Source organism: Vespula vulgaris, chromosome 1 (assembly GCF_905475345.1).
Source record: "Vespula vulgaris chromosome 1, iyVesVulg1.1, whole genome shotgun sequence".
NCBI lineage: Eukaryota > Metazoa > Arthropoda > Insecta > Hymenoptera > Vespidae > Vespula > Vespula vulgaris.
In genome coordinates, this window is record NC_066586.1 from 8733317 (window position 1) to 8744903 (window position 11587).

Below are 11587 nucleotides of genomic sequence, written 5' to 3' on the forward strand. Positions count from 1 at the left end.
GCACGCCCACCATCATCACCACCGCCACCGCCATCGCACGACAACGATTCGCACCCCTTATCGTGAAACACGACACGCGCCGAATCTAAGGGTGCGTTTTTCATTAAATATCGAGCTAAGTCGATCTTTATTTTTGCTTTTTTTTTTATTAAGGATAAAATTCGTGATTGCAGATCTAAAAAAGAAAAGATTTAACGAAATGTTTTAATGGAGAAGCTAAGTAAGCTAAGTAGATTAATTTAGTAAAATTATCAAAAATCTTTTAGGACTTACTCGTCAACAACGGATTTTATAATCCAAAAGCGATATCATGGAAACAATTGTAATTTTTCATCAAGAAAAAATCTTCTGGCATAATTCTCGAGCGAAGAGAGTAAAACGGTTAATCAAATCAACTTCTTCCGATCTTGACGACTTTTTAAATGCTTCTTCTAAATCTTATTCCTTTCGCGTGAGCTTTTTAAAACATACTTCTTTTATCGGAATATCACGAATACGAATGTATTAAAATGATCTTTGATTGAACCATTTGCAATATAATAAAAGATATTCGATGTTGGACTTTCAATCAAACCGCCATTTTCTGATGCATTCAAAACGAATCTTCCCGCCTTCGATGTTTACCACCCACATGCACGGCGTCATTACATTTTGTTACTTGCTTTGAAATGTATTATACATATTTAAAAACATGTGGAAAATACAAGGAAATTCATTGCATATTCATCGCTCAAAAATCTTTGAGAAGAGATCATGTATTTCAAATTAATATCGTTATATAATTCTTTTAGAAAATTTTGAACGAATCTTCATTTGCAACTTTGTAATGTTGCTACTCGTAAATATCTTTGGAAAAGTATTCAGTCTACATAAGAACCCAGCTTTATGCATACAAGTGATTCATGCGCCATCTCCGAACTATCAACAGATATTAGTGCTAGCCAGTGCCAGTGCGTCAGCCGATCATATAGAGTGTGTATATAATCTGCCAAACGTGTATCTATGATTGCTCAAGTTCGTATGCTTCTACAACTCCCGCTTTTACGTTCTGTCAGTTTTCGTAACTTTTTAATCTTCGAGCGAACAACGAAGCAACAAGACCGTATAGATAAGTGCTCATTAACGAACGAGTCATGGGGGACGCAGCGATGAACGTCGCAGTGTCCGGTGGCGGTAGTCAGCGTGTCGTCAAAGAAGGCTGGCTTCAAAAACGCGGTACTGCCAAGTCGTTTATAATGTTTTTATTTATATAATTGGCTTCTCGTCTACACCTCCTAGTCGACTTATTATATCTTCTACTTCTCATGCCATATACAATTGTTCATGCAATAGTGTTTTCGTTTGATGACAAGAATAATTAGTATCATTAATATCATTTTTATATATTTAATGAAACATTTATTTAATCCACATAATTCTATTATACATAATCCAACTAATTTATATTTTACAATACAAAAACATTTATATAAATTTGTAAGAAATGATATATTTCTTAAATTGACAAATACTAAAGCTTTTATAATCTTCTCTTAGGAGAACATATAAAGAACTGGAGATCGAGATACTTTGTTCTTAGAGACGATGGTACTTTGGTCGGTTTCAAAGCTAAGCCCGATCAACAAATGGCAGCTACAGCTCAACCGTTGAATAATTTCACAGTACGTGGTTGTCAAATAATGTCTGTGGATAGACCTAAACCATATACATTTGTAATCAGGGGTTTACAATGGACAACCGTGATCGAAAGGACTTTTCATGTAGAAACAGAACAGGAAAGAGAAGACTGGGTAGCAGCAATTAGGTACAACTTCATGGATATACTTATTTACCGTAAACTTTATTAGTTTATAGAACTGTTATTATCATGTATGGCATATAGGAAATCACGTATTTAGTATTTTTAAAATATACAATGTTATTCGATAGATATGTAGCCGATAGACTAGAAAATGAAGAACAACAACAACAACAGCCACAAATGCAACAATCTTCTTCATCAGAAGATATCGATATGGAATCTATGGGAGGTGGAAGGTCAGATTCATGTGGATCTCTCAGCGTAGTTTCTGCAGACATTGATGGCGGCAGTATCGATGAATTATCTGCCAAGTTCAGTGTACAGGGAACTTCTAGTAGTAAAAGCAGTGGCAAGAAGAAAGTAGTATGTATATTATAACTAGTATAATATTTATATTTGTTGTATTTGTAAATGTAATTGTATATAGTGTATTCTTTTTATCCTATTATATTTTGTTACAGACTCTTGAAAATTTTGAATTCTTGAAGGTTCTAGGAAAAGGTACATTTGGAAAAGTAATTTTGTGTAGAGAAAAAGCAACAGGACATTTATATGCTATTAAAATCTTAAGAAAAGAAGTTATCATTCGCAAAGATGAAGTTGCACACACGCTCACAGAAAATAGAGTTTTACGTACTACAAGCCATCCTTTTTTAATTGTATGTATCTATATTTTCTTATAACATAATATAAAATCAAAGACATATTAATTTAGAATTATAAATTTGATAAACTGCATTGTTGATAATAAATATAAATAAATCTCATTGCTTATATTTCAGTCTTTAAAATATAGTTTTCAAACGGCAGACAGACTATGCTTTGTAATGGAATATGTAAATGGCGGAGAATTATTTTTTCATTTAAGTCGATCTCGTATATTTACTGAAGATCGTACTCGATTTTATGGGGCTGAAATAATTTCAGCATTGGGGTATCTTCATTCTCAGGGTATCATTTATCGTGATTTAAAATTAGAAAATCTTCTTTTGGATAAAGATGGACATATAAAAATTGCTGATTTTGGTTTATGTAAGGAGGATATTACATATGGTATGTATTATTTACATAAATTATAGATTATCGTTTACATGAATTATGAATTATAAATAATGAATAATAAATATAGGGAGAACTACAAAAACATTTTGTGGGACACCCGAATATTTAGCACCTGAGGTACTGGAAGATAATGATTATGGACGAGCAGTAGATTGGTGGGGTGTGGGTGTTGTTATGTATGAAATGATGTGCGGTCGATTACCTTTTTATAATAGAGATCACGAAAAACTTTTCACACTTATTCTATTAGAAGAAGTAAAATTTCCCAGAACCATTAGTAATGAAGCAAAAGACATGTTGGGTGGTAAGTTAAATTCTTTTACTTGAGCTATTAAGAGATAATTGTCTAAATAAATACAAAATATCCTAATGCCTACTTTTTTAGGACTTTTAATCAAAGATCCCAGTAGAAGATTGGGTGGTGGACCTAATGATGCAAAGGATATCATGAATCATGCATTTTTTTCGTCAATTGATTGGTCAGATCTTGTACAGAAAAAAATACCTCCTCCTTTTAAACCACAAGTTACATCAGATACCGACACGAGGTATTTTGATAGTGAATTTACTGGCGAAAGCGTCGAACTTACACCTCCTGATCAAGGTTGTTTAGGGAGTGGAGGTGGTTTAAATTCTATTGCAGAAGAACAGGAACATTTTCCTCAATTTTCTTATCAAGAAAGCCATTCTGCTGCAACTTCTTCCATTGTTTCTATTAATCACTGACAATACCATAAGATTTTTGGATTCTTATGTTGAAGTGTGTGATGAAGTGCATGGAGAGTCAGGTAGATGTATATTTAAGAACTGTCCGAAGCTTAAATATTCTTGAAACATAGATCATTCAGATTTCTGTCGATTTTTGATGCTTTTTTGTGCATCTACTATATTTTGACACATATCTCCAATGGTAGATAATATATCCATGCATGCACACATGTATACATATAACATTCACTAAATTGTACATGGTAAATTCATGTACTGTAAGTACAGAATTGGGTATTACTCTTTATACCTGCGCATAAAACTGAACACTATATAATGAGGATTTATCTATATTTTAAAACAATGTAGTTATTTTAAATATGATCTTCTAACCATCTATACATGAACAATGACTCTTCTATCATCGAAGACAGCGATTATTATAATAATTCTAATTTTGTTTAATGAAGTGTAGTACTCTATACTTTGCAGCTTTATTGTCCTTTCAGTGAGATAATATATATATATATATATATATATATATATATATATATATATATATACATATATACATATATATATATATATATATATATATATATATATATATATTATTTTATATGTATGTATAAGGACGACTCCCCTGTTCTTCTTGTTTCATAATTTGTCAGTAGGTTGTTGCGTGAAAAAAATGTTAAGTTTAGCCAAGTTAGAAGCTGATGATGTGCTATCAAATGGTTTTGCCATTTTTAAAATGGAAGTGTAGGAAAATGACAGCTTTAATTGTATTATTGTATAAATTTCAAATTTTATTACAATTCTTTGTTGTAATATCTAAGAATATCAACATAAAACAAAATTTATTTGCTTCGTGTAAAGCCACCTCCCACATTTATGTATCATGGTTGAACCAGTAAATGTAAGAATCTGATAAAAATGCAGATGGAGATGTAAATCACTATATAATTATAACTATTATGATTATTTGTATTATTATTATTATTATTATTATTATTATTATAATTCTTATTTTATTATAATATGGTATAATGATTATATATACATATATTTATATTTTAAGAATTAAAAAATTATATTGTATATCCGTATCATTTATTTCTTTCCTTTTAATTTGTACATTGTTTTAACAATTCTGTAATTCGTTCTAAACATCATTAATGTTCATTAAACATTGAATTGCATAATATATTTATTAATTCTAATAAATATTTACAAGTATATCTTCGAAATGAACGCTTAAAATGTAAGTAGTACTATGTAGAGTACTGCAAATCATTAGAAGTGATTTACTTCGTAATCTTAATATTTTCATTGTACGTATATCTATTTTGTACTATATATATATATATATATGAGCCGTTTTTTTTGAAAGTGGTATGAATCCAACTTTGAAAAAAAATGAGTTGATACTAGTTTCATGAGAGAGAAAGAGAGAGAGAGAGAGAGAGAGAGAAAATGTCTCTTTTTTATATTTATAATAACAGAGTCAATACAGTACAATATCTTCATGAATTAGTCAAAAGAAATTTGGCTGTTAAATGGAATTGCATAAATGTTTTTTTTTTTTTAATTGATATAAGTCCATTTGCACCAATGAATCAATTTTTTTGTTGTTTCCGCAAAGCTCGCTATGAGAACTCATCACTTTTTTTGATTCTAACCTAACTCGAGACTACGATGTATTTATATATGTATTCTTGAAGTACATTCAGAATGTTACAATTCAAGATCATATTATAACAGACATGTGCACCAAACAAAACAAAAATATAAATATGACATTGATATAGTTAAAAATTGTTTACTCCCCTGACAATAATGTAAATGTAATTGATTATAAATTTTTATTGTCAGGTCATTAATTTTTACTAAACAACTGAATTTTTAGAGTTGTAGAAATGGCGCTAAAAAAAACAGATTTATCATACAAACCTCAGGATTATTATAAAGTAATAGAGCAATGCCAAAAAAAAAATAATTTTCTTTTATATGAAATAACAGACTTTGTTCCATAAAATCTTTAAAAGAGGCAGTTTTAAAGAGAAAGACAAATGCTAATAGAGAAACTATAAATTGACTAAAGACTTGCTGGATGAGATTTAAAAGGGACAATTTGTATTAAATTTTGTACAAAATATCAATAGAAAGAAATGCCAAATTTAAAGTTTTAGATTTATCTCCACAATAAGGAAGGCCAAAAAATTTCTCCAGAATAACATCATTGCCACTATGTATGCAATTTAAGATCTATAACATCAGCTAAATATAACAATATGAGTTTATTATCTTATATACCTCCTACTCATCACAAATATTTCAGAACACTTTGTATGAAGCCAAATGAAGACTAAAATATGAATAAAAGTTATTAATATTATTCTTCACGATGTACTCTAATTTTTTTTTTAAGTTGCTTTTCTTATTAAACATATTATAATTACTTTCAAAAATTTTTACCAAATCAATAAATTTCTATGTTCAATAATATATTTTGCTCTTTTCCTTTATTTTATAATTGTTATTATTTATATTTTAGAATTACATCTCAGGAAAGTCTACATAATTCTAAAATTTGTCTACTTCAATTAAAATATAAATTTAAATTTTGTATTATTTCACAATTTCGGTAATTTATTATTATTGAAATTGGTATAAGTTCATTTGCAATCAATAAAAATACTGCTTTACTCTGAGAACGTTTTAAAAAATTGCTAGATAAGATAATAAAACATATCTTAAATTTTTAAAATACCAACAAGCTTATTAGCGTTTAACAAAAATTTTTAGATATATTAAAATGCAAAATATTAAATATCTCGAAATAAAGGAAAGCGAACTTGTATCACTTCTGAAAAAAATTCATATATTTAACTATATATTTGCCAAGTTCTACTAATATTATTTTTATAATTCTTCATTTCTTTCTAGACCTAATTCTTTTAGATCATACGACGGCATAAAATTATCTTTTACAAGCCAGAATTGATCTATAACAGCACCTTCTTTATCATCAGAAACCTATTAAGAAAAGAAAAGAAACAATAACAATTTATAAAATGCATTAAGATTTTAAAAATGTTATTATTTTCATCAATTTACCTGTTCTAGATATAGATGTGTCTTATTAAACGCTTTCATCCGCGTATATCCATAATCGGAACTATGAAATGCTGACCAATCTGGCGAATGAGGAATAAACTTTTCTCTTCCTTCTTTACATCCAGCAGATCCTGTTACCACATGTACAGGTGCTTTATAATTCTTATATGGTTCTTCATAACTACCATTGTACACCTATCGATTTAATTGATTTATTATTCTGTCAATGTATCCAAATATCTATAATTTAAATCATAAATATTGTCTTGAAATCACCTTAAAGTTGTACATGGGCCACATTCGTTCAAAACTATGTTCATGTGCCCACAACATTAAGTCTACTTTATGTTTAAGGAATAAGTCTTCTAGACCAAACCAATTCAGGAATGGCAAACCAACTCTAACTAAGCTTTGATGATTGGTACAATCGTCCGCATTTGCGTTACTACAATACATTGGTCTATGTCCAAATGTTACTATCCAAGGACGTTGTGCCCTGCGATTACAAAAAAGCATTTAATATAATCAAATTATTTAAATAATATTTTTTATTACCTAGCCTCAGGTCTATTTGCAGCTTTTAAATCCTTATCAAGCCATTCATATTGTTTTATAAGTTGCTTTATTCCATAATTCATAAAATAGTAAGCTTCTGTTTCTATACCTATAAAATGTACAGGACCTATGTCAAAACTATACCACAGTCCTTCTGAACTACCAGGCATTGTAAAGCGTGCTCTGTAAATAATTACAAAAGACATAGATGCATGTACGAGTCAGTAAGATTTGCTTTAATAATTAAGAAAAACAAACCTGTAATTACTAAAATTATATTTTTCCTCGTGATTACCAGGCACAGTCATATAAGGTATATAAGCAGCAACTCCCTCAATTTGTCTCATAAATTCATCACCAACTTTAGCATTTTCAGTATTCATGTCATAAGCAAAATCTCCGATATGTATTGCAGCATCATATAAGCCACGATGAGTTTCTTCTTGTAGCCTTGATAAACTTTGAGCATTTTCATTTCCCATATCACCGAAGATTACAATATGTGGTGACCATTGGACAGAGTTATGAGGAGCAGTCTTTATATAAAAGATATTTGACCAACCATATCGACTTCCACATTGATATACTAATTTAAAGAACGATACATATTATCTTATACTATTTAAATTAATATTCTAAAAATATAAAATATTTAAAATATCTTACTGTAATGACTGTCAGGTGTAAGATTTTTCAACCAAACTCTATGAATATATTGTTGTCTTTTTTTTGATCCCCCATCAACGAAAAGAGTTGAATTTCCTATGGCAGTTAAAACAAAGCCTCCTATACCATACTCTACAATAGATTCACCTGTATCATTTCTTGTACTCCATGTAACAACAATGTCATGTATATTATCTGAAAATGAAAATCATAAATTCCATTCTTTAATAATTCTTTATCTATTCATAGATATTCAGTCTTCTTCATTAATATAAATTTATATTTCCGTTCTCTTTTCATATTTACAAAAGAAGCGATATAATTCATATAGAAGAAATATCAGAAGTCGATTAAAGTTATTGATTAGATAATGAATTTACAGATCTTACAGAACAAAAGAAAAAAGCTATAACATAGTTTGTAACATATATGTTATTAGAATACTTACCACCATATGAAAGATGCACTGATTCAGGTTGAAAATGCACAGTACTATATGTTGAAGAAAAAATGGATAGAACCACAAGAAGCACGGCAAACAAAGCCATGTCACCTTGCATGAACAACGTAAAATATTATTTTATCAGTAGCGATGATTCATTAAAATATGATAAAATTAAGAACGCATTTTTTAAATAATGCTATTATTTAAAAAAAAATATATGATTGCTTTATACTTTTCTATTAAATAAATATAAATAATTATTTCTTTAAAAAATATTCGTAAGAATTCTTTGTACAACGAACTATTTTATTCTTGTCACTTGTTAATAATCGCAACGATTGTCACAATTCGCGGGCAACGTAATTATCTCTAATCATCCCCACTTCTAATAAAATGTTAGTAAATACTACGTGTATTGTACGATACACTATTGTGTTGCACACAAACAAAAGCCATAATCAAAATTCAATCTAAAATAAAGGCCGCTTTACAATGCATTAAATAATGTCACACACCGCATCAAAATATGAGTATTGAACAATTAAAATAATTTTATTGATTTAGTATTATTTAATTAATATTATTTAATAGAACTTTTTCTTTTTATCAAAAATAATATTAAATGAGATTTACTGAATTATAACAATTCAAGTTCGAGTCGAGAATAGATATAATTACAATAGCGCACAATTGAGTAAAGACGGCCATGATTGGAGGAATTCGCAAACACGTAATGTATTAGAGTGTCCTAACTCAAATTATTATTAGTCGTGCTTGTATTATCAGTTTGTGCGTGTCGTTATTTAAATCAAACATCAAATTTGTGTTTTTATTTTCTTGAATTTTCATACATCATATGGAAGTATATAGATGAATATATTATCATAGTCATATATTTGCGAATAATATAACATTAAAATAATAATTGTGAAAAAAAGAAATTCTCTATTCTGCCTATTACATCTATTCACCTGGAATATCTTTAGAAGAAATTTGTAAAAGTTTTAAATAACTAATGCGATGATCTCATTAAACTTTATGTTTGTAAATAGAATAGAATCTTTTTTTTATCCGATTATGTTTATATTTTATCATACTAATGTTAATTTTAATGATATATTCCTGTCTCATTATTTATATCATTTTATATGTGACAAAAGTTACAACGATCTTAGTGTTTTAAGGAAATTAAATATATATTTTTAAATCTAGTTTTCTAATATAATAAGAATTACGAAATCATCAGCCTCTTTAGCTCAGTGGTAGAGCACTGGTCTCGTAAACCAGGGGTCGTGAGTTCAAACCTCACAGGAGGCAAATTTTTTTTCTTCTTCATTTCTTTCCATTTAAACAAATTTTATATAATATTAAGTTTAATTGTACAGAAGAAAAATTAATTATGTTTCTATGTTGACATTTCTTTGTAGTGAAAAAGATGGAATAATACAATAAATTAATACACTTATATAAATAATGAACAAAATTTATTAAACTTGTAATCAGATTTAAAAAGAAATTAATGTACTATATAATATTTATAGTACCTATATATATATGACATACGATATACGTTTTTAACAAAATCATATTCAAACATCTTTATCTCGCTTTTATCATTACATATCATATCTGTTAATTCAAAAACAAAATAAAAAATCGGGATTTGGAAAAATCTGAAACCTTTATCTTCTCGATTTTGTAAGCTTTTAAGGCTATAATTTATTCATAATGGTATGCAGAACACTGTAAAAAAAAATTAAAATATATTAAAGATCAAGGAAAAAAACTTGTTTTTTTTTTAAATTGTTTTAAATGGAAAGAACATTACAGTTGTTACAAAGTTTAATTTACAATAATAAATGATAAAGTGCATAATGCAGTTATCTCTATTTCATTCGCTTAATATTATTTTTTATGTCAAGCGACATTACAAGAGTGTTATGAAAGGAACAGTTAAAAACATGGAAAATGTTTTCTTGCGATTATTAGTTGCATTTGATCCGTACATTTCGAGTTTAAAAAAGTTTGATGCCAAAAACAACAGATCTATTAATTTTGTTTGCAACGACAATGGTACGAGTAAAAGTACGAAGATTGCACAGTTGATAATGAAGATACGTTTGAAGATAATACTGATGATTTAAATGATGATAATATAATAGACATAACTTGAACAGTTTTTTAATTTAGACATAAGTTATTTTAATTTAAGACATTAATTTAGACGTAAGTTGAAAGTTAATTTAATTAGACATAAGTTAAGTTAATTTTTCGCTTGCAGCATATGTAACTTTAGTGACAGGTGCGGACAAAATATGAACTACAAATGCAATAGGGAAACATTGTCCTCACGATGCACTTATTACATCGCTTTATAAATTTATGTACATTATAATCCTCTATAGGATTATCAAATAATCGAGTTAGTGTGTGACATAAATTTTTGTATGCAGTATAAATAGTAATAGTACATTTGATAAAAGAGAAAAAGAACTATATATCAGATTATACTTCTCTGAAGATAAATTAAATGAAAAGTGTTTGTTAATTATACAATTTTTATACTTTTTATTTCTAGTTAAACTTATACAAATAATTAAAGAAAAAGATCGATGATGAACATTTTGAATTCTAAAATATATGGATATGGTGACGAACATAATTAGAATAGAAAATATAATATTTAACTTGAAAAGTGTAAATAACTTTTAAAAAATAAATGAAAATATATAAAAACAAATAAGAAAACTAAAGAAATTAGAAGTTTTTAGTACGTTTCTTTAAAAGTTATTTTAGAATTCTATTATATCTAATCTATTTATCTACTAAAATACGATTAGCAATGTAAAATTTAAGCTACTTTAATCTTTAAAATTAAGTAGAAATGATTTTGGAAACGCAGTAAAATATGTAGCTATTTGCCGAATAGATATAATCTAAATTTATATAATTTAGATTTAAGTTTCGATATATTGCAAGTAATACCGAATCAGATCTCATCGCGTAGAAATTGCTGTATATGAAGATCCATAGGCTAAAATCTAAATCCCGAAATGATTTGCCTCTTTTGGAGGTTCATGCATCTTAACTAATAGCAGGTTTTTAAAACCAGTTTATTGATAGCTCCAGCTTCTAAATCAGAAACTTTAATCATCGCTATTTAACCCTTTCGCTCCTAACGCCAGATATATCCGACATATACGATATGGCCCACAAAGACGTACTTCGAC

General features: G+C 28.2%; 2 protein-coding genes and 1 non-coding gene across 3 annotated transcripts; 2 read left to right on the forward strand and 1 right to left on the reverse strand.

Annotated features, from left to right (window-relative positions):
* The first annotated feature begins 802 nt into the window (after positions 1-802).
* Positions 803-4672, forward strand: LOC127069865 (RAC serine/threonine-protein kinase). Its single transcript, XM_051007438.1, has 7 exons — positions 803-1215; positions 1537-1804; positions 1930-2164; positions 2263-2460; positions 2584-2854; positions 2931-3167; positions 3249-4672. Exons 1-7 carry the CDS (start codon positions 1134-1136, stop codon positions 3587-3589), a joined length of 1632 nt encoding a protein of 543 aa, XP_050863395.1. The 5' UTR covers positions 803-1133; the 3' UTR covers positions 3590-4672.
* LOC127069872 (acid phosphatase type 7) lies at positions 4663-8962 on the reverse strand. Its single transcript, XM_051007448.1, has 7 exons — positions 8361-8962; positions 7913-8107; positions 7505-7832; positions 7247-7429; positions 6968-7187; positions 6692-6886; positions 4663-6610 (listed from the first exon to the last, which is right to left on the reverse strand). The coding sequence occupies exons 1-7, from the start codon at positions 8470-8472 to the stop codon at positions 6497-6499; spliced, it is 1347 nt and encodes a 448-aa protein (XP_050863405.1). The 5' UTR covers positions 8473-8962; the 3' UTR covers positions 4663-6496.
* Positions 8963-9602: 640 nt separating this feature from the next.
* Positions 9603-9674, forward strand: Trnat-cgu (transfer RNA threonine (anticodon CGU)). Its single transcript has one exon. It is a non-coding gene; the product is annotated as a tRNA-Thr (tRNA).
* Positions 9675-11587: the final 1913 nt, after the last annotated feature.